The following is a 23,760-nucleotide window of genomic DNA, read 5'->3' on the forward strand; positions in this document are numbered from 1 at the left end:
AAATAAAAGTAACCTGATAGAATGTGATTGATGGATTACCAAGTCTAGGGTATTTTGCTTTGTATTACTACATTTTGATCTTATCAGTGTAAACTTTGTAACATGCTACAGAAAAATAGTACAATCTGAAGAGTATAAGAATAAGAGTTATTTGGTATTGTTTCCTAGCTGTAGATTTTTGATAAAATTTTAAAAAGTAACTGTAATAGCTATTTTGTTATAGAATTTTAAAAGCAGCATGTTTCCTTTTACTCTATAAAGGAATATAAAATGAGAAAGTGTTATCCTTATATAGAAGGATAAATATGTTATATTTGGAAGACTAGACTGAGACTTAATGGTTTTTGTCTGTTTTTTGTCATATAACATTTTGTCTATTTGTTTTTTGTCATATGACATTAAGCAAGTCTCTTAATGGCTCTGAAGTTGTAGTTCCCCCAAACCCATTTGTGAAATGTGGTACTTTTCCTACTTTTTTACAGGATTTTTCTGAAGAGCAATTTTATATTTGAAAAACTTGATAAACTAAGTGTACTATACAAATGTAACATACTATTAATCATTTATTGAATATTTTTCATATTTAATACTCCATGTTCTAATGCATTTCTTATTTCCATCAGCAGAAGTTCAGTGTTGTACTTACTTGAATTGGGCATGTTCTTGTATAGGAAGAATTCTTTGTGGAAGAGAGCTCCTAATTAAATCCTTGAAGATTCTCAAAGTCAAGTAATTACAATCTCTTAGATTAGTTTTATTAGGTTAGCTAATACAATGACAAAAATGATGTTATATTGATAAAAATTATTATTAAACTGAGAATTTAAATTTATCTTAGCAAAATAGCTGAATTACAAACAGATAACTCAGTATTTGGCATTTACTCACTAGATCGTTTTTAAAATTGGTATTTACAGAAGTTTTGGGTAACTATAAAATTTACTCCTTTATGTTCTTTGGAAGTCTGAAATGCCATCTTGGGGATAAGAGTTTATGATATATCTAAAGAAAATAGCAGGATAGCCAAAATAATTTTGAAATATACTCACAAAACTTATATCCTGATCAGTCTTGTGTAAAGAACATGTTAACACAGACTACAGTTTAGAAACTAAAGCGAGTGAACAAAAACTCAATATTACAATAAGTACTTCATTTCTGTGATCTGTATTTTTTCTAGTATTTAATAAGTAATTTAATAAGATCTTTAAGTATTTCACTGTGTTTTGTATACTGTTCTATATTTATATTTATATATTGGTTGTGCATTTATTGAAGTAAATGCCAGAGAAAACATATATACAGATCTTCCTTGACTGACATGGGGTTACATTCTAGTACACCCATCACAAACTGAGAATCTCATTAAGTCAGAAATACATTTAATATACCTGACCGACCTATGGAACATCACAGCATAGCCTAGCCTACCTTAAACGTGCTGAGAATGCTTATTATCAACCTCCAATTGGACAAAATCATCTAACACCAAGCCTATTTTATCATAAAGTGTTGAATATCTCATGTTAGTAATTGAATACTGTACTGAAAATGAAAAACAGAATGGTTGTATGAGTATGGAATGGTTATAAATGTATGGGTTGTTTACCCTTACTGACTGGGTATAGTAGCTGCCCTTGCCCGGAGTCACAAACGAGTATTATACTGCATGTCACCAGCCTGGGAAGTGATCAAATTTCAGAATTCCAAGTATGGTTTCTGCTGAATGCTTATTGCTTTTACTCTGTCATAAAGTCAAAAAATCATAAGTTGAACCATAGTAAACCGGGACCACTGATACTGCTATGCAAGGGATCATAATCTTCTGGCTCAATTTTAAATATCTTTAAAATTTATATTTTTAATTCAGCTGTAGATTCTAAATATAAATACAAAATTTTGAAATAAAACTAGTACAAATTCTAGTAAAATTGCTCAAAAATAAGTTTGCCTTCTAAAAATAGTACATTAGTTTTAAACTCTTCTGCTAATTTCTAGAACTAGCCTCATTTGCATAATTTTAGCTTCAACAGATTTCAGAAATTGAAACTTAAATGGGTTTCATATAGTTTCAGATTTATAAGAAATATTTTTGCTCTGTAGATTCCTGTTTCCCATGAGTAAATGCAGTTTGATTCAAATTGTTTTTATGTTATCTGGAAGGAATTGCTTTTGAACTGAAAATAGACATCAGATTTTCTGTTTTATGAAACTATTGTCCAAAGTCAATGCTGGTTGTAAATATTTTTGTTGTTGTAGCTTCTCTTCTTTTAAAATAAATCTAATCAAATCAAAGTGGGATTCTGTTAATAAAAATTTGTTAAATTAGGGTGGCCAGTATTGAATTGAATACTCATATTCAAGGCTAACATGAAATCAAATTATATGACCCAAATTTATGAGAAATTTCTAGGCTGTTTTATAAATATGATTTGTAATAAAATGTGATTTATAATAATTGAACATAAGAGATAGTATTATATTCAATATAATTCCTAGCAGTCTAGTATGTGATATCTAATTTTATATGTAGGTATAAATAATTATACTTTTACAAATTATGCTGCACTGTTGCCAGATGTGTGTATATGGTCATCATTGGCTTTGTTGTCATCTTAATAATATTCATTGAAGTCAAGTAAGTACTTTTAATGTTCATTTTAATAAAAATCAAATAATTCACTTTCCTAAAACCTCCTTTATCCATTTTATTTTCTTATTTTAATTGGAATATTGAAATGAATTAGCTGGGGTAAGGTGGCAGAGTGTAACAAAACAGTCCCAGTAAAAAAAGTCATTAAAAAAAAAAATCCCTCAGATGTTGGTGAAATTTCATGATAATAACACCACATATTTATTATATAGCCTTGAAATTAAAATGAAGGTAAGAGATTTCCCCAGTGTAGTTTTTTGTAGTTATAAAATATTAGTTTAAAAAAAATGTATTTTGTTAAAACTTAATTAAAGTGTTAACTGAAAAAATGCCTATGGCATCATTTTTTTAACCTCCCCTACAAATTATTCTTACTCTGGCAAATTTTAATTTTTAAAAATATATATTTTAATATATTTTTATTAAGCTCCAGAGAACCACTAGCCCTTATTAAGGTGTACAGACTTTATTGTCACACCATTTCTTGGGATAGGTGACAGAACATTCTAGATTATTGAGTTGTAGCTCTATTTTTTTGACTGTTTTTAAATACTTTGGAAAAATAACTGAGAAGAAAATTAAAATTGTGTAATGCTGCTGTTCAAGTATAGATGAATCATACTATATGCATGCCAACTGATATATTTTATCTTCCCACCAGGTAGTCTTTGCTATATATTTTTTCTTTGGAAAATAAAACTCCTTCAATCATTAGTTACTAGTTATTTCTTATCAATGTTCCACTTCTTATATCATCAGAAAATAGGAAGCAAAAATGTTGACCTCTAATATAAAATAAGTCACTCTTAATTATGTTTATTAATTTCAAGAATATGCTTAATATTCACTCAGAATTACTGCTCAAGAGTCTGTTCATGTTCACATGAGGTGCCAGGCATATACCTATGTTTTACATACAGCAGAATTGACTTCAGCTGAATTATAGGTGTTCGTACAGTTTAAATGTGCTTTAATTAAAATGAAGAAACCTGTCAAGAGAGTTTGAAACATTGGATCTTGTTTCTGTTGGGGTACCTTAATTTTTAAGTAATTTTTCTGTTTATAAAATGGTATTGTGTTTTACCAGATGTCCACTGATACTATTTCTGGAAAACTTTCAATGGTTAGTACAGGCTGTTTTTTTTCTCATCTGAATCTTTCATGTTTCTAAATATTTTTCAGTGTGAACTGGTCATTTACATGTTATTTCTTTATGCTTCTGTGTATTTTACTGAAATAATTTTCCTGTTTGCTTTGTTTATAACTCATGTATTATAAATAGGTACCACATCTATGCTGTGTCAGCCAACCCAGTTGTTCTGTTTTTTCTTTCTTTTCATTTAATCACTACAGATAAAAAAGATTCTGTTCTTGAAAATTTCCACCAGGTAAACAGGGATTGAGTATACTCTGAAAATAATTTTTAATTATGCTTTCAAAATAAAATCACATTATTCTCTGCTTCTCTGTTGCAGTCATTTATTTTCTGAGACATGATTATATGCTTAGGAAATGAAACTTTAGCTCTAAATTTTAATTTATGTTACCCAGCAGAATCTAAGGTTATATTTTCAGTATCTTTGGGAATCCCTGAGTGTTTCTTTTTCTGGCAGGAATATATTATACATAAAATTATCTTTCCCTCTTTTCTTTTTTAAGCTTCTGGTGATATTTTTCTTTCTTTCAGCATATAATCAAGTTTCACAGAGCTTCTAAAGCAAACAAGAAGCCAGTTCAGTTACCTCGGGGAATGGTGAAGTCACTATTATATCAGATCCTAGATGGGATTCACTACCTGCATGCTAACTGGGTGTTGCACAGGGATTTGGTAAGTTGATGTAGTTAGGTCTAAGCTAGAAAGATGCCTTTATAGTTGGATGATTTTCTAGTTGTCTCTAGATATTAGTGCTGCATTGACCTCCAAACCTTACAGAGGGAGTGAGGGTGATATAGTCTCATAATATAGTCTAGCCTTGTGCTGTTTATATGATACATCCTACTTCTCGGACATACCCTGGCCGACACTTACTGAAGAAATGAAAGAGGGCACATTTATTTTCCTAAGCTTTTGTTTGCTTTTAAGACTGTAAATGAAGTATTGGCTTGCTTGATTATTAGGTGCTAGGCAAACTCTAGAAATTGATATATTTATGAATAACTTGGAAATGAAATTTTTGGAGCTTATTATATACTAAGTTACATATTAGAAGAGGAGATATTAATTCAATCTGCTGATTTTTTTAAGCCTCACTATATTAGTAGCACATTTATTAATTGTAATCGAGTAACTTATTCAGAAGCCTTGCCATGAAAACAGAAACAAAAACAAAAGAAACCTTGCCATGTTAAGGTACATTGAATTTTTAAGAATTTGGAAGCTTCAGAAATTGGCTTACTTATTTTTATTTTACATGACAGAATAATTTATGCCTTTTTAAAACCCATCTAGGATAAAGATGTTCATTAAATTGTGCATTGTTCATTAATCTTCATGGATGTAAATTTAAATCTCAAATTCCCCTTATTGCATAATTATATTGTGCTTTTCTTGTTCTTTTCTTTGTAAAGGTGGTAACTATAGTAAAATTTATAACAATGCCTTCATTCCAAACAATTATAAACACAATGCTGGAACTGGTGATTTGGTCTCTAGTTACATGTGTTACATTGGAAAAAACCCTGTAGACTTTGAGGCAGAGTTGATCTGCCCCTTGTACATATTCTTTCCAAGCTGCTGTGTATTCAGTACCTTCCAGTGTCATAATTTCTGGTTCTTTCTTCTGTCTTCAATAAATCTCCTTTCAATATGTTTAATGGTATTTATTTTATCTGTAGTTCTCATACCTAGAAAGCATTTAGACTGGGACCAATAACATCAGAAATTTGGTTGAAAGAACTTCTTTATTTTTAATACTACTGGAAAATTCATAGTTGATATATGTAACAGAAGTAGGACAAATCCATTGACTCTTTATGAATCTGAAAATGAGGGGCTTCTGGATGGCTCAGTCATTAAGTGTCTGCCTTTGACTAAGGTCATAATCTCAGGGTCCGGGGATTGAACTCCACATCGGGTTCCCTGTTCAGCAGGGAGACTACTTCTCCCTCCCCCTCTCTCTGCTATTCTGCCTGCTTGTGCATGTGCGCATGCTCTCTCTCTCTCTTTGTCAAACAAATTTTTAAAAAAAATTATTTTTTCAACCTTTATGGATGGAGTCAACTTAGGGAAAAATTACTACTTTTGAGCTACTGACCTTTCTTTATGATCTCTAAAAGAATAAAATCTGGCAAAAGGGCATTTTCCCCTAATTATGCTGAGATGACACAACATTTTCTTTTCATAGTAAGTTATTTTTCATCATTAAAATATGTTTATTAGATGAATACAGATAAACAAACCAGTACTTAAATTGTTAATGTATAATATACTTAAACCACTTACAGTAATATTAACTACAGTAGTGAAGATAATTATAAAGTTTAATTTTTAAAAATTTCTCTTTTGGGATAGCTCTTTCTATTGGTGCAGCCTAAATGAGTTTTCTTTGACCCAGGGATGGTGTAGGACATGTCATTTCAAAGTACTCTATTAGTGGTGTGCCAAGAGGTGGGGGCCAGGGGAAGCAGTGCATTCTAGATTGCAGTAAGAGAGGGACACACTCTCTGGAGATGATTTAAAAATAATAATGAAACAGATGAAAAGTAGTTATTTTCAGTGTATTGTCACCATATGCTGGCAGTTGTGAACAATATCAGTGATAAAATATCTCTGTACACAGAGCAAACCACTCCCACTCCTCTACCCCCTTTATATGCCACTGTTATCTGTTTAGTAGTCAGTTTATCCAAAATATTTTCTAAACTGTAATATATTATTTGTGTCATGCTTTCTTTTTGATTTCTCCATTTGGAGTGAGAGTTCCTGTATCATCTGTGTGTGACTCCTTACACCTACTCTTCTGTGCATCGCAGGCCCACAAGGGCGCACTGAACCATTGTGTCATTAAAGTGGTCACCTCTGCCCCCAGTCTGGATCTTACTGGGTCAGGTGCTTACCGCTTGAATTTGTTCTCAATTTTTAAAGAAATACTCGTTATCGAGTTTTGTTTTGTTGTTTTGTTTTTAAATGTACCCACCTTCTGCTAACTGAAAAATAGATTTTGGAGTTTTGAGGTCATGATGTTCAACTATAGTTACATTAGAAATTCATACATGAATGCTACTTTTTTTAATATATGAATCTCCAATGTAAAAAAGTATTTACTTTCAAGATGTTTTTCAGAAGCTGTATGTCTTTTTAAACTCTTTGTTATTATTTGCAGGTGAGATATTTACCCTGTAAGAATAAATATAATTAATAGTTCATTTCATTCCTTGCTTCTTTTCATTCAGGTTTAGATGAAATGTGGCAATATATATTGACCTTAGAAGACCTATATAGATTTCTAATTTACGAATTGAATTAGTTGGTTGAGTTGCTAACTTGCCAAGAAAAACATCATACTAAGATGGATAATAGGCACAGACTCCCTAAAAACATCATTTTAATAATGCCCCAGAATGTTACTGAAGCTTTTGCTTAAAAAATTGTCTTCATTATTAATAGACCTACTGGTTTGAGGTGATAGAGTTACGAAGTTCTTTGATACATGAAGCTGAACTTTAACAATTAATAATCCTATTTAGTAAAGATTAATTTGTCACTGTTAACTTTCACATAGTAGCAGATCTGTAACTGGGGTTATCATCCATGGTGGGAAATAGAGATTTAATAATTCTGAAACTCTGGTTGGACTGAAGTTGGTAATAAATGCATGTGTGTGTGGCTGTTTTAAGAAGAATGGGCCTGAAAGAAAACACATGCAATTTTATTTTTGTGGTATAATTTATGATCTAAGCCAAATTTTTTTAGTTTTAGAACATTAAAATATGTATGTATAAGTTGGTTTGCTTTTACGCTTAATCTGTTTGCTGTAAGTAGAGATAAATTCCTTCTTTCCTTGGGAAATGAATAATCTGATCAACAGGCTCTGGTCCTCGTTCTGGCATTACCATATGTATTAGGATTCTCCAGAGAAACAGTGTGTGTATACACACACACACACACACACACACACACACACACACACACACACACACATATATATATATATACACACAGAAAGAGAAAGAGAGAGAACAGTTTATTTTAAGGAGTTCCCTCGGGCAAATTGTGGAGGCTTGGTAAGTCCAGAAAGTTCAAGATAGGCGAGAAGGCTGGAGACTAAAAGGAAGAGTTGCCGTTAAGTCCATGGCAGTATGCTGTCAGAGTTTCCTCTTGTTCAGGGGAGATCAGTCTCTGTTCTATTAATGTCTTCAACTGATTGAATAAGGCCCATCAATGTTATGGAGAGTGAGCTGCTTTTCTCAAAGTCTACAAATTTAAATGTTAATCTCATAAAAAAATGCCTTCACAGAAACATTCAGAAAAATGTTTGACCAAATATGTGGGCACCATGACCCAGCCAAGCTGACGCAAAAAATAACCATCCTATATGAACGAGTAAACAGAGGCACAAAGTTGAAACAATATGGAACCATATTTTTTTTAACCCCCAATTATCTCCTTATATAAAATAGGAGTGTTGGGCTAAGGAATATTAAGATATTTTACCTGCTACTAAGTCTTAATGAAAACTTCAAATAAAGATACTATTTAAATGACTCAAAATAAGGAAAGGTTTGAAGTCTTATTAGTCTGATTGGGTTGAGTTTGGTGGTTTTTCTGAGCACAAATAAAGAGATAGTAAGCACCAAAATCACATTTGATACTTTTTATGTAGAAGCCAAAGTTTGATTTGGCAATAGTGTCTGAAGTCTTTCTTCTGAAATGGTAGTCCTCTTTGACTGAGTAAAGCACTTTGGCAAGGCCATGAGAAGCTGTCACTACTAGTGCCTCTACTATGACCATTTTAGGACACCAGCCACCCGGCCAGTTCATTCTCTTATCTGCCCTCTTTCAGTAAAAATGAATATTTTTGGTATAACCTTCTAATTTTAGGATTGGTTTTCTTGTGCAGTTGAAAATAAATTTCAAATTCAGGCTGTTATCTGTTTGTTTGTTTTAAATGAGAAGAAGTCCATGAGTAGATTAAAATTTAAAAATCTCTGCATGCCGGTATTTGTGAATTGAAGTGAAAGCTAGTTACAATCTTTTTTTTTATTTTTTTCCTTCTTCTCACTCTGTATAGCTACTTCCAGCTAACTCAAAGGTTGCCCTGCCTACCTGAATCCTTTCTTCTCTTCATCTGTGGTGTTTAAAATTCTTTTCATCCTCTGAAGCTCTTTTCCTACTACCTCAGCAAAACAGCCCCCCCCCCAATCACTGGAAGTGAGTGGAAGTGAGAATGTGTACATCTAAAGTCCTATGTGTACATCAAGGGCACTTAAACTAGTTTTGGTAATAAGTTCTTTATTTGATTATAAGTTCCTGAGGACAAAGACTGGCTTAATTTGTATTTTTATCCCTCCCAGTGCCTAGCAAAATACACAGAGTATACAATACTACTTATATTTGTTGAATGAATAAACTAGCTCATTTGTAACAGAAACAAAGTGGCTTCCAAGGTGATTCTCCATAGGTTGTTTCTGCTACCTGATGTTTCTCCTACTACTACTCTGTTACATTTCTTCTTTTGACCTGCCCTCTTAGCTCTGCTATGGTTTACTGCAGTGGAGCAGTGCAAAATATCTCTTAATACTATTTTTTTAGTTCATTCCAGTGGCCTCCCTCTTTCTACCTAAAAGAACTAGACTCTTATCTGTCAGTCCAAAGACCATTCAGCCAATGGTATTGATCTGTTAATTTCTTTTTTTTTAATTAAAATTTTTTTCAGTGTTCCAAAATTCATTGTTTATGCACCACAGTGAAACCTGTTTCACCTATTTTTTCATGTTTTGATGTAATATATTTTTTCCAATGTTTTCCTTTAATCTTAAGAAAATCTCCATCATAAGTCCCTTACTTTTTTCAAACACATCTTAAAAGTCCCTTCTGTGCAAATTATACTTTAATTGTAGATAAGGCAGCAGTACCTACCTTCTGAACATAGCAGCTATTCTGAACTTGAAACTCTCATATTTCACTGTTTTACCATAAGTGAGCAGTTCATTACTAGTCACAATGTAAATACTTTAATTTCTAGCTAATATCTATTCACTTTTAGTTTTTTAGTGCATTCAGTGTTGGTTGAATTTTATGCTTTTGGCCGAAAATGCTCATCCAACCATATAAGACCACAGAAATGATTAACACTTAAATCAGACTCTAAATATTAAAGACTTGGGCTTTCAACACATTTGCTAAGGAACATAGGAAAGTAGTTACTATGATTGGCCAATGTTCCATTAATTTTTGTTAAGTATATAATAAGTTCTCATGTGGTCATTAATGTGTTCCACTTTTTTTTTTTTTTAAAACTGATAAAGTTCATTTTAATTATTAGCTTAATGGTTTTATCATAGAGGTATTTAACTTGGAACTACCAGACACATAATGTTGCACTAAGTGGAGTGTAATATTAAGTGAGAGATACTGTAACTTTTCACCATAGCTTTTTTTTTTTTAATTCAAGCTGAATTACAAGGCTATATATGAAGTTTGTTTTGTTGGAGTATTGCATCTATCAGCTGTAATTACTCTTGCCCGAAACTAATTCAAAACTGTTTTTTATGCTACAGTAAAATTTCTTAGAAAATAAATCTCTACAGAGATTTCCTTTAGGGCTATGCCAGTAGAGATGTGCTACTGTGAGAAGTGTATCATGTGAGAAATAGTTCAGTGGGCTACTCTATATACATATTTAAAAGAGGCTTAAGCCATTTCAAAGCTTTAATATGACTTAAAAAAATCTGATAGTGCTGTTGCCCTGCAGTTAATTATAATTATCTCCAGTAACTTGGAATCATTTGGTGGGGCTTCAGCTGTCCTTAGTGAAGGATGGGTTGGTTTCCTAGCAACCATCAAATAAGATCAAAATCTCTGAGTGAGCCAAGCACTGAAACTCAATTTCAGAGGGCCTTCTTTATCAAGGCATTTTATCATGTATTGATGGTAGCATGATGAATTATGGGGGTATTCTGGGTCTGATTCTCTTTATTTGAGTGAAAGATTGTCTGGTTTATTGGTTTTGCTTACAAATACTAATATTTGCTCATGGTGATACGGTTTGTTTTAAGGTGCATGTTTTATTGTCTCTTGAATTCTGTCACTAATAAGTAAAAAAACTGAGAGGCAAAGAGGTTAAATGACTTGATTCTGGTTACTTGGAGAATGGTAAAACAGCTGGATCACTAAATGTAGAAATTTTTCTTCTAGGTCAGTGATTTTTAAATTGCTGGTTGTAAGCCTTAAGTGAATTAAGAGAGCAGACAATACAACCAGCCTTTTTATTTTTTATTTTTTTAACGAAACAATTAAAAACATCAGTACATTATGTATTAAGGGCAGTTACTTGTTTCACTTATATATGTTTATATGTGAATTTTGTCATTTAATATTAAATGGGTAGTCTTCAGAAAGGTTTGAAAGCCACTGCACTTTACTATTTCTTGAAAGGTATTTGATACGGTTAGGAAGATAAGAAAAAACTTACTCAAATCTTTAGAAAATACTTGGTCCCAAATTGTAAGTACTTAAATGTTTTACACAAACTTCTTGACAGTGATGTTTAAATAATTTTGAATAATAGCTGCCTTTAGGGAATACATTTTTCTAAGTAGGGTTTATTTATGGGTGGGAGAATTCTTGGCAATTTTCACTTTCTTCCTTTAATAACTTCTAAATTGTCTGAATAGTTTGCAGTTAACATATATTATTGATATAATCAGAAAAAAGTATTCTATCTAGACTAGAAACTGAGGAAAATGTATAGTTAGGCTGTTACTAAAGTTCACACATGGTATTCAGTGTGGCTTAGGGTGTTTTTATGTTGTTAAAGATGATGCTGTTAAAAAAAAAAAAAAAGAAAAAAAAATATGTCCATACCTTTCTGTCTGTCTAAAAAGAAGGGCCAGGGGGCACTTGGGTGGCTTAGTGGGTTAAAGCCTCTGCCTTCCGCTCAGGTCATGATCCCAGGGTCCTGGGATCGAGTCCCACATCGGGCTCTCTGCTCAGCAGGGAGCCTGCTTCCTCCTCTCTCTCTGCTTGCCTCTCTGTCTACCTGTGATCTCTTGTCAAATAAATAAATAAAAATATTTTTTTTTAAAAAAAAGGGCCAGTAAATTCCTTTTTTGTTGTTGTTGTTTTTTTTTAAGATTTAATTTACTTATTTGAGAGAGTGGGCATGAGCAAGCAGGAGCAGGAGATGCCAGCCAAAGGTAGACGCTTCACTGGCTGAGCCATCCAGGCACCTGAGGGCCAGTAAATTTTTTTTTTTAAAGCTTTTATTTATTTATTTATTTGACAGAGAGAAGCGGGGGCGCACACAAGCAGAAGCAGGCAGTGTGGCAAACAGAGGCAGAGAGAGAAGCAGGCTCCCTGCCGAGCAAGGAGCCTGATGTAGCACTTGATCCTAGGACCCTGGGATCATGACCTGAGCCAAAGGCAGTGGCTTAACTGACTGAGCCAACCATGCATCCTGGGCCGGTAAATTCTTTAGGGGTTAAAAAAAAAAAAAAAAAAAAAATCCTGAAATTACTCATATGCTGGAACAGGAAAAACAACAAAATAATTGAACAGTTGGGAAGAAAGAAGCCTGCATTCGCTGCCTCCATTCTGTTTTTTGCCCCTTCTCTGTGTTTTAGCTCCATGAATGTGGGGAACATGTTAAGCATGTTTCTTTAAAACAGAACTTTAGGGTGTGGTGTGTGTAGGTGGCTCAGTTGCTTAAGGGTATGACTCTTGATTTCTGCTCTGATCATGATTTCAGGGTCCTGAGATGGAGCCTGTCTGCAGCCTGCTTAGGATTCTCCCTCTCCCTCTGCCCACTCCTATTACCCGCCACCGCTGCCTGTTATCTCACAAAAACAAAGGGCTGCCTGTGTGGCTCACTCTGTTAAGCTCTATAAGCTCTGCCTTGGCTCAGGTCATGATCCCAGCATTCTGGGATCCAGTCCTGCATTGGGCTCCCTGCTCAGCAGGGAGTCTGCTTCCCACTCTTATCCTCACCATGCTCCTGGCCTCTCTCAAATAAATAAATAAAATCTAAAGAACAACAAAACAAAACCCCAAAACCAAAAACCAACCAAACAAAAAACCCAGAGCTTTTGGGAAGAAAAATGTTTTGGGAAATGTTGGGTTTAATCATGCTTATTGCTTGAGATTTGCTTCATTTATTGGAAACTCCAAATATTTATTCCAGTTTTCTCGTTTGTTTAATTGTGTAGTATTAAGCTTGCATCTATGAAATTTAGGCTTGAGGATAAAACATGGGTTTTACTGGTGATAGCTGATTAAGGCAAACTTAAATGAGGTTTGCATTCATTTTAATTAATATTATGAATATCATACTTATTCTAAAGTGTGTTTACTTAAGTGACCAACTGGGCAATTTTCCTTGAAAATATTTGATTGTTTGTAAACAGTCTGTTTGGTTTATTGACAAATGCTGCTTTTGCTTAATTTTGATATTAATATTGAATATACCCAATAGACCATGTTCTGTTACTTGTAAATAATGAAAAGGTAGCCCATTTAATTTTACTAAGCGACACAATTGCAAATATACATGTTCATATGGGCAGGTTACAAGTTGGTAATAAAAATATTGTTATTTGGTTTACATATTGCTTTTAGGCTACTTTTTCTTGGATTCTGAATGAATCTTTTCAGATATTTATCAGTGCAGTACTAGAATATTTTTAGTCAAATTTCTCACCAATCAAGAAGGGTTATCCTAAGTAATCTCATCAAGATTTTTTTTAAAGAGTGTAGAGAATAGGGGCGCCTGGGTGGCTCAGTGGGTTAAGCCGCTGCCTTCAGCTCAGGTCATGATCTCAGGGGTCCTGGGATCAAGTCCCGCATTGGGCTCTCTGCTCAGCAGGGAGCCTGCTTCCCTCTCTCTCTCTCTCTGCCTGCCTCTCCATCTACTTGTGATTTCTCTCTGTCAAATAAATAAATAAAATCTTAAAAAAAAAAAAAAAGAGTGTAGACAATACTTTTGAGTGATCCTGAAAATTTCGTAGTAGATGACTATCAAGAGTTTTAAGTCAGATATATCTTTTCTCTACTTTTGACATAATTGATGTGATCATCATTCTATCATTTATATAACTGCTTCCATTTTTATAAACAAAATACTACCATCTAGAGCAGTGTGTTTCTAAAAACAGGGCAGATTTGGGGAGGTTTTGTTTAAAGGGCTTTTCAATCATATTAAAGACAACAATTTCCCAGGTCTCGGCCTGCATTTGATATAAGTTATTATTGCTGGACATAGTGTTAGTGGTAAGTCCCCACTTTTTCTCTTTTGGCCTTTAGATTTTTATATCAGGAAAGGAGAAATACACTATCTGTAGTCAAAATACAGAGAAATGGTTTTTCTAAAAAATTACCTGAATTATACTCTGAAAGACCATATAAAAATTAATATTCCAGTCACTTTCTAATGGTAGAGTCAGGCCTTAGAGTATTAAAGTATTGTATTTTTTTCCAGACTTCTAAAGATTTGTCAAAGTAATTTAATCTTTAAAGGTAGAATATATTAGATAAGGTTTTGTTTTATTTCAGCTAAAATTGTCTTTTAAACCTGTTGAAGTCACTGGCTCCCGTGGCAATATATATCTTTCAATAAATCTTTTTTCAGATTGACTCCAATATGTCTTTTCCAGATGAAAGCAGATGAGAAGTGGTCATATAGGAGGGGAAAAGTAAGTCTTCCTAAAGAAACAAACATATGCAGTTTAGCCATATTTCAAAGTCACTTCAACATAAAAGCTCAAGATTTTGTGTAAATGCTTGTAAATGCTATTCTAATCAACACATAGGGTTTTTTTTTTTTTTTTGAGACTTAGTAAAAATGAAAGTTTCCTCAGGTACAATTAGATATTAAGTTGGTAATAGTTATTAACTATTGAAAAAATATTTCTTTATTAAAGTTTCCAACCCTCAATATAGCTGGGATTTTACTTTTTCTTCAGAGTATTACTTTGTTGTAATCACCAAGGTCTGTTTTTATTATTTAATTTATGTATAATTTGCCTTCAGACATATATCATGCCATAGATATAATACTCTTAAGTAGATATATAATGTGAGGATTCCTAACTCGTACTAAGATGTCTGAGGAGTGCCTGTGTGAGTTGCCAGTTAAGCTTACAGACTCTTGTTTTAAGGCTCAGACTTTGATCTCATGGGTCCTGAGATTGAGCCCTGTGGCAGGCTCTGGACTTAGCAGGGAGTCTGCTTGAAGATTCTCTCCCTCTGTCCCTTCCCCCAGCTCGCACGTGCACATTCTCTCTCTAAATAAATAATCTCTCTAAAAAATAATAGGTGTCTGAATTTGCGAGATTAGTTTCAATTCTCTAGTCTTTTCAAATTATAGAGGGCTCATACTATAGGTCAGTGCTGTTTTAAGATGCCTGTTTAATAAAACCATAAATGATGGGAGAAAGACTGCTAATTTTTTAATCATTAGTTTAAAAATGTGTTTATATAAACACCATGTACCATTTGAAATGAAGACCATTTTTTAATTTCCTTAATTTCATAGACTAATAGACCATAAAGTTGGAAGGCATCTTGGAAGTGACCAATCCCATCCCTTAGATGGTGTGGTAATTCTTGATAATATGTGCAGCAGATAACCATCCCAGCATCATTCAATGTTTCCAACCGTGACTAGTGTTCTGTCTTACTGTACTAGACTTGTTATTTCACAGATATATTCCTTAGAAGGTAGAGTCAAACATTCAGAAAGTATAACACTCATTCTTTGGCCCCTTTCTTCTTTTGACTGATCTTCTCTTTTATTTATTTATTTATTTATTTATTTATTTTTCTGTCTGATTAACACCAACTGGTAAAATCAGATGTTGTCTGGGCCTTTATGGTAAGGAGGAAGAGGAGAATCTGAGAATAAAAAAAAAAGAAGTAGCTGAAAGGTAGGAAGAAGTGAAGAATAACAACAGGAATAATTAAGAAAAAAAAATAAGAAATGGTTGCATGTGGTAAGGACCAATAAGGGGTCTTAGGTTATGCATCTTGAAAACTTAAGCCCCTATTGTAGTGGGCCTCAAATTTGTTCGAATCTTGGTCTACCATTTAATTACGTAACTTTTGGTAGGATTAACTTCTCTAAGTGTCACTTTCCTCATTTATAAATGAGGCCAAACCTTTATTTTTATCCTTTTTTTTTTTTTTTTAGATTTTATTTATTTATTTTGACAGAGAGAAAGAGACCATGAGCAGGCAGAGACAGGGAGACAGGCTCACTGCTGAGCAGAGAGCCCGATGTGGGGCTCGATCCCAGGACCCTGGGACCATGAACTGAGCCGAAGGCAGAGGCTTTAACCCACTGAGCCACCCAGGCGCCCCTATTTTTATCTTTTTGATTGAGTTTCATTTAAAGTATTAGGACTGTGATTGGCACATAATAATATTCATTTAATACATTTTACTACAACTTACTTTCAGGTTCCCCTAGGAATATAAATATACCTTAAGGGCAGGAACTTTATCCATTTCTTTTACTGCTATATCATTAGTACCCAGAATAACACATATTGGTTGCACAACAAATTTTTATTGAATGAATAAATGGATTCTTGTCAACTCTATCTTCAAAACATAGATCAGACTACAGTAAGACCCTCCAGGAACTCAGATTTGAATATAACACATTGGCCATTGGTTCTACTCATCTGACTAGTGTCATTTCCCAATGAAGAATAAACTGTGGTGCTTATTGTCAGGGAGAAGAAGCTGTGGGGAGAGTGAATTGTGAAGGGAAGGGCAAATTTTGGCAGAGAGTCTGCATTCTTGTAGTTCAGTATCTAGATCAGTCCAGTAAATCAGGAGCCACAAATAAGGAGATTCTAAAATTTTTTGCTGGCAGGACATGGATTTGGATTTTCCAGGTGGACTTTCGGTTCTTTAGGCTGACTTTATTTGTCTCATTAATTTCTGTTCATTTACCCCAGAGTAACCTGACCCTCCAGGTGAATTTTTTGAACTCCTCTTATTGCCTTGTGGCTTTTCTTATCATTTCTATTACTGCTGTTCTAATCCAGGACACCTGGATTACTACAAAAACTACCCAAGGGATCTAACATTTTAGTTTTGCAGTTTATATGGTCTAATATCGACATAGCCTTGAGAATGATCCCTCTTAAAAGTAAACCACATCGTATTCCATTACCTAAAATACCTCTGAGGCTTCCCACCTCTGAGACTGGTACATAGAATCTATCCCAAACATACCATATTACCTCTTTGTACTGCAGACTGGGAAGCAGAAAGCCTGCAGTATTGTTTTATATATTACTAAGAAAGAAAACATTTTGCTAATTTGACTGTCCCACAGTGGGTATAAGATAGAACCCAGTTACAGAATTACAGAATTTTAAAGGAAAGTAAAAATTGGAGTGTATGAAATGCATTTTTTCCCTTGTTAAGTGGTAATGATAAATGGCAAGGACCTGTTTACTAGTGCAGTGGCAAGTGATTGAGGCGACAGTTTTTTTCTGTCTTTAATGAAAACTCAAGTTTCCCCATTAAATATGATATTTGTTCTGGAGTTTTGGTAAAAATACCTTTTATTAGGTTAAAGAGGTTTACTTCTATATCTAGTTAAGTTGTTTGTTCCTACACCAAAAGTGTGTTTTATTTAGTGCTTGTTTTGCATCTTTTGAGATGGTCATATTGCTATTTCCTTTAATCTGTTAATGTTGAAACTTACATTTATAAGGTTTTGTTTTGTTTTTGAAGTTGAACCATCTTTGCATTCATGGGAGCAACTCTACTTGGTCTTGACTTTTTTTTTCAGTCATTATTGGATTCCCTTCTAATATTTTATTTCATCTTTATTGACAAGTGACTTTGGTCAGTCATCATCTGTTTGTATACTTTGTTTTGTTTGATTTTTGTGATCATCAGCTTCAGAAAATGATTTTAGTCTCTTAAATAGCGTGTACAATATAGAAATTATTCTTGAAAGGTCGGTAAAAGTCATCTGTGAAATTCCGCTTCTGGTGCACTGAAGTGGGAATGGATGATTTTTTACTACAATTTAAAATTTTTTAGTGGTTGATGAACTATTCTGGTGTTCTATAAAACCCAAGAATAAAGAAGCATTTTAAAATAAATAAAAATTACCATAATTGCCCTGGAAGAGGTAGAAAAACTCAAGAGACCAGTAACTATGGAAGAAATGAAGACATTTGTCACAGGTCTTCCTCCACAATATGTAGCAATAGCAAATGGTTTCATAGTTGCTTCACCCCTCAAGCAACAGCTAATACTACACTGTATAAACTATACTAGAGCAAAAGAAAGTTTCCTTAGTAACTTTGTAGGACGAAAACATAACAGTCACACAAAGCTGGTGAAGATAATGTACACAGGCCTGGACCAGTGTCACATGTAAATATTTGTGCATATTTCTTAAGTAAAAATGTTAACAAAAAAGATCCAGAGTGACAACTGAAAGAATACTGTGCTCTAAGTAAATAAAGCTCATTTTAAGAATGCATGATTTAGTATTTGGAAGCCAATTAACAGGCTTCACAATATTACTGGTGCTAAGAGAATAATAACACTGTGGTTATCTCAGTAGTTGTAAATGTAAAACTTTAGCAAAATTCAATGTGCAGTATTATTTGACAAAATTTAATATTCATTTCTGATTGAAATTCCTGTTAAAAATAAAAGAAGGAAACTTCCAAGCATGAAAAGTATATATATAAAATCAACAGCCATTAACCTTCTGACCTTCTGTCACTACTGATTTAACAGTGTTCTGGTACAGAAATAACCTAAATAGTTATTATAGGGGCAGCTCTTTTAAAGCAAAAGAGCCTTTATAAGACATTTGTATTAAATTTAAATAATACAGATTTAGAGATAACTAGAATTTTATCCATCAAGATGTTTGTAATGGTTTAACTCTGTGAGATGAGATTTTAGGTAAATTTTACGTTCTATATTCATATATTTTTAACTTTCTACAAGAATGTATATTTTTATTACTTTTTTTTAAACAGCTAATGCTAAGATTAGGCAGTTTTTTTAATCTCTAAAAGGTATAAATGACTAAAAGCTAGAAGGTGATCAAAAGCCACTAGGAGTGTCTCACAGGGCAATATAGAAAAATCATCTTAGGGGCACGGTCCACTTAAGCATGGGCCCCCATCCCCCCCAGGAAGCATTTACGTAAGAATGACTACAGCAGTGAATCATTAACAGATTATAGTGCTAGCTAATGATAATCATAATTACCATTATAATATATTTAGGATCTTACATATCAAGTATCTTTCTGTAATCCTTTTATGAGCATTCATCACATTTAATATCTGCAGCGACACTTGGTTGTCATTTTTATTTGTATTTTATAAATGATGAAATGGAGATTAAAGTCACACAACTTAATAGCTGGTGCCACCCCTGAGTGTTTTCAGCCTTATTCTTAACCACTTCTTCATTTTCTAAAGAAACATATCATATTCCTCAGATGTTTACGGGAGGAAAATAGTTGAGAACCATTGGTCTCAAGTCTGTATCTTTTCAAATAGAGAACAAAATTATAGTATCAGATAAAGTATTTTTTATTTCAGAAGATTGAAAGACATTTTACAATAGCAGAATGATTAATGAATAATTAATGATTCTTTGCTATACAGCAAGAATTTGTGGTTTGTACCAAAACAAGTAGAAATATATAATTGTAGGTGCGCCTGGGTGGCTCAGTGGGTTAAAGCCTCTGCCTTCGGCTCGGGCCATGATCCCGGGTTCCTGGGATCAAGCCCCACATTGGGCTCTCTACTCAGCAGGGAGCCTGCTTCCTTCTCTCTCTCTTTCTCTCTGCCTGCCTCTGCTTTTGATTTCTGTCAAATAAATAAAATCTTTTAAAAATATATATAATTGTATACCTTGCCATTTTTCTCTCAGATTATGAGAAAAATTTTTAAATAAAGAAACAAAAATTGTAGAATAAAGCAATGTGATGTAATATAGTTGCTTGGCATTTAAAACTTTCTAAAAGAATGTATTTTTATTTTATTTATTAAAAGACTTTATTTATTTGACAAATCACAATAGGCAGAAGGGCAGGCGGGGAAGGAAGAGGCTTAACCCACTGAGCCACACAGGTGCCCCAAGAATGTATTTTTTTAAAATAATTTTTTATTTTTTATAAACATATATTTTTATCCCCAGAGGTACAGGTCTGTGAATCGCCAGGTTTACACACTTCACAGCACTCACCAAAGCACATACCCTCCCCAATGTCCATAATAAACCCACCCCCCTTCTCCGAACCCCCTTATTCCCCAGCAACCCTCAGTTTGGTTTTTGAGATTAAGAGTCACTTATGGTTTGTCTCCCTCCCAATCCCATCTTGTTTCATTTATTCTTCTCCTACCCACTTAAGCCCCCATGCTGCATCACCACTTCCTCATATCAGGGAGATCATATGATAGTTGTCTTTCTCCACTTGACTTATTTCACTACGCATGATACGCTCTAGTTCCATCCACATCGTCGCAAATGGCAAGATTTCATTTCTTTTGATGGCTGCATAGTATTCCATTGTGTATATATACCACATCTTCTTGATCCATTCATCTGTTGATGGACAACTAGGTTCTTTCCATAGTTTGGCTATTGTGGACATTGCTGCTATAAGCTTTCGGGTGCACGTGCCCCTTCAGATCACTACGTTTGTATCTTTAGGGTAAATACCCAGTAGTGCAATTGCTGGGTCATAGGGCAGTTCTATTTTCAACATTTTGAGGAACCTCCATGCTGTTTTCCAGAGTGGCTGCACCAGCTTGCATTCCCACCAACAGTGTAGGAGGGTTCCCCTTTCTCCGCATCCTCACCAGCATCTGTCATTTCCTGACTTGTTGATTTTAGCCATTCTGACTGGTGTGAGGTGATATCTCATTGTGGTTTTGATTTGTATTTCCCTGATGCCGAGTGATATGGAGCACTTTTTCATGTGTCTGTTGGCCATCTGGATGTCTTCTTTGCAGAAATGTCTGTTCATGTCCTCTGCCCATTTCTTGATTGGATTATTTGTTCTTTGGGTGTTGAGTTTGCTAAGTTCTTTATAGATTTTGGACACTAGTCCTTTATCTGATATGTCATTTGCAAATATCTTCTCCCATTCTGTCAGTTGTCTTTTGGATTTGTTAACTGTTTCCTTTGCTGTGCAAAAGCTTTTGATCTTGATAAAATCCCAATAGTTCATTTTTGCCCTTGCTTCCTTTGCCTTTGGCGATGTTCCTAGGAAGATGTTGCTGCGGCTGAGGTCGAATAGGTTGCTGCCTGTGTTCTACTCAAGGATTTTGATGGATTCCTTTCTCACATTGAGGTCCTTCATCCATTTGGAGTCTATTTTTCTGTGTGGTGTAAGGAAATGGTCCAATTTCATTTTTCTGCATGTGGCTGTCCAATTTTCCCAACACCATTTATTGAAGAGCCGGTCTTTTTTCCATTGGACATTCTTTCCTGCTTTGTCGAAGATTAGTTGACCATAGAGTTGAGGGTCTATTTCTGGGCTCTCTATACTGTTCCATTGATCTATGTGTCTGTTTTTGTGCCAGTACCATACTGTCTTGATGATGACAGCTTTGTAATAGAGCTTGAAGTCCGGAATTGTGATGCCACCAACGTTGGCTTTCTTTTTCAATATCCCTTTGGCTATTCGAGGTCTTTTCTGGTTCCATATAAATTTTAGGATTATTTGTTCTATTTCCTTGAAAAAGATGGGTGGTACTTTGATAGGAATTGCATTAAATGTGTAGATTGTTTTAGGTAGCATAGACATTTTCACAATATTTATTCTTCCAATCCAGGAGCATGGAACATTTTCCCATTTCTTTGTGTCTTCCTCAATTTCTTTCATGAGTACTTTATAGTTTTCTGAGACTAGATTCTTAGCCTCTTTGGTTAGGTTTATTCCTAGGTATCTTATGGTTTTGGGTGCAATTGTAAATGGGATTGACTCCTTGATTTCTCTTTCTTCTGTCTTGTTGTTGGTGTAGAGAAATGCAACTGATTTCTGTGCATTGACTTTATATCCTGACACTTTCCTGAATTCCTGTACAAGTTCTAGCAGTTTTGGAGTGGAGTCTTTTGGGTTTTCCACATATAGTATATCATCTGCGAAGAGTGATAGTTTGACTTCTTCTTTGCCGATTTGGATGCCTTTAATTTCCTTTTGTTGTCTGATTGCTGAGTATAGGACTTCTAGTACTATGTTGAATAGCAGTGGTGATAATGGACATCCCTGCCGTGTTTTTGACCTTAGCGGAAAAGCTTTCAGTTTTTTTTTCCATTGAGAATGATATTTGCGGTGGGTTTTTCATAGATGGCTTTGGTAATATTGAGGTATGTGCCCTCTATCTTTACACTTTGAAGAGTTTTGATCAGGAAGGGATGCTGCACTTTGTCAAATGCTTTTTCAGCATCTATTGACAGTATCATATGGTTTTCTTTCTTTTATTAATGTGTTGTATCACATTGACTGATTTGCAGATGTTGAACCAACCTTGCAGCCCTGGAATAAATCCCACTTGGTTGTGGTGAATAATCCTTTTAATGTACTGTTGAATCCTATTGGATAGTATTTGGGTGAGAATTTTCGCATCTGTGTTCATCAAGGATATTGGTCTATAGCTCTCTTTTTCGATGGAATCCTTGTCTGGTTTTGGGATCAAGGTGATGCTGGCCTCATAAAATGAGTTTGGAAGTTTTCCTTCCATTTCTGTTTTTTGGAACAGTTTCAGGAGAATAGGAATTAGTTCTTTAAATGTTTGGTAGAATTCCCCCGGGAAGCCGTCTGGCCCTGGGCTTTTGTTTGTTTGGAGATTTTTAATGACCCAATCTCCTTACTGGTTATGGGTCTGTTCAGGCTTTCTATTTCTTCTGGTTCAGTTGTGGTAGTTTATATGTTTCTAGGAATGCATCCCTTTCTTCCAGATTGTCAAATTTGTTGGTGTACAGTTACTCATAGTATGTTTTTTTTTTTTTTAAAGATTTTATTTATTTGAGAGACAGAGATCACAAGAAGGCAGAGCGGCAGGTAGAGAGAGAGAGGAACGGTAGCAGGCTCCCTGCTGAGCAGAGAGCCCGATGTGGGGCTCGATCCCAGAACCATGGAATCATGACCTGAGCCGAAGGCAGAGGCTTTAACCCACTGCGCCACTCAGGCGCCCCGCTCATAGTATGTTCTTATAATAGTTTGTATTTTTTTGGTGTTAGTTGTGATCTCTCCTCTTTCATTCATGATTTTATTTATTTGGGTCCTTTCTCTTTTCTTTTGGATAAGTCTGGCCAGGGGTTTATCAATCTTATTAATTCTTTCAAAGAACCAGCTCCTAGTTTTGTTGATTTGTTCTATTGCTTTTTTGGTTTCTATTTCATTGATTTCTGCTCTGATCTTTATGATTTCTCTTCTCCTGCTGGGCTTAGGATTTCTTTCTTGTTCTTTCTCCAGCTCCTTTAGGTGTAGGGTTAGGTTGTGTACCTGAGACCTTTCATGTTTATTGAGAAAGGCCTGTACCGCTATATATTTTCCTCTCAGGACTGCCTTTGTTGTGTCCCACAGATTTTGAACCATTGTATTTTCATTATCATTTGTTTCCATGATTTTTTTCAATTCTTCTTTAATTTCCCGGTTGACCCATTCATTCTTTAGAAGGATGCTGTTTAGTCTCCCAAGTATTTGGGTTCTTTCCAAACTTCCTCTTGTGGTTGAGTTCTAGCTTTAGAGCACTGTGGTCTGAACATAGGCAAGGAATGATCCCAATCTTTTGATACCGGTTGAGACCTGATTTAGGACAGAGGATGTGATCTATCCTGGAGAATGTTCCGCATGCACTAGAGAAGAATGTGTATTCTGTGTTTTTGGGGTGAAATGTTCTGAATATATCTGTGATGTCCTACTGGTCCAGTGTGTAGTTTA

At 34.5% G+C, this 23,760-nt stretch overlaps 1 protein-coding gene across 4 annotated transcripts in view; it reads left to right on the plus strand.

Moving 5' to 3' along the window:
* The window catches only part of CDK8 (cyclin dependent kinase 8), a 128,949-nt gene that overhangs the window by 73,824 nt on the left and 31,365 nt on the right, over positions 1 to 23,760 (plus strand). For all 4 annotated transcript variants that reach the window (XM_082700206.1, XM_082700207.1, XM_082700210.1 and 1 more), the window contains exon 4: positions 4,341 to 4,481. In XM_082700206.1, the coding sequence (XP_082556332.1) occupies positions 4,341 to 4,481 (141 nt within the window). The remainder of the gene's footprint in view (positions 1 to 4,340; positions 4,482 to 23,760) is intronic.

The sequence above is a fragment of the Mustela nivalis genome, assembly GCF_964662115.1.
Source record: "Mustela nivalis genome assembly, chromosome: 15".
Taxonomy (NCBI): domain Eukaryota; kingdom Metazoa; phylum Chordata; class Mammalia; order Carnivora; family Mustelidae; genus Mustela; species Mustela nivalis.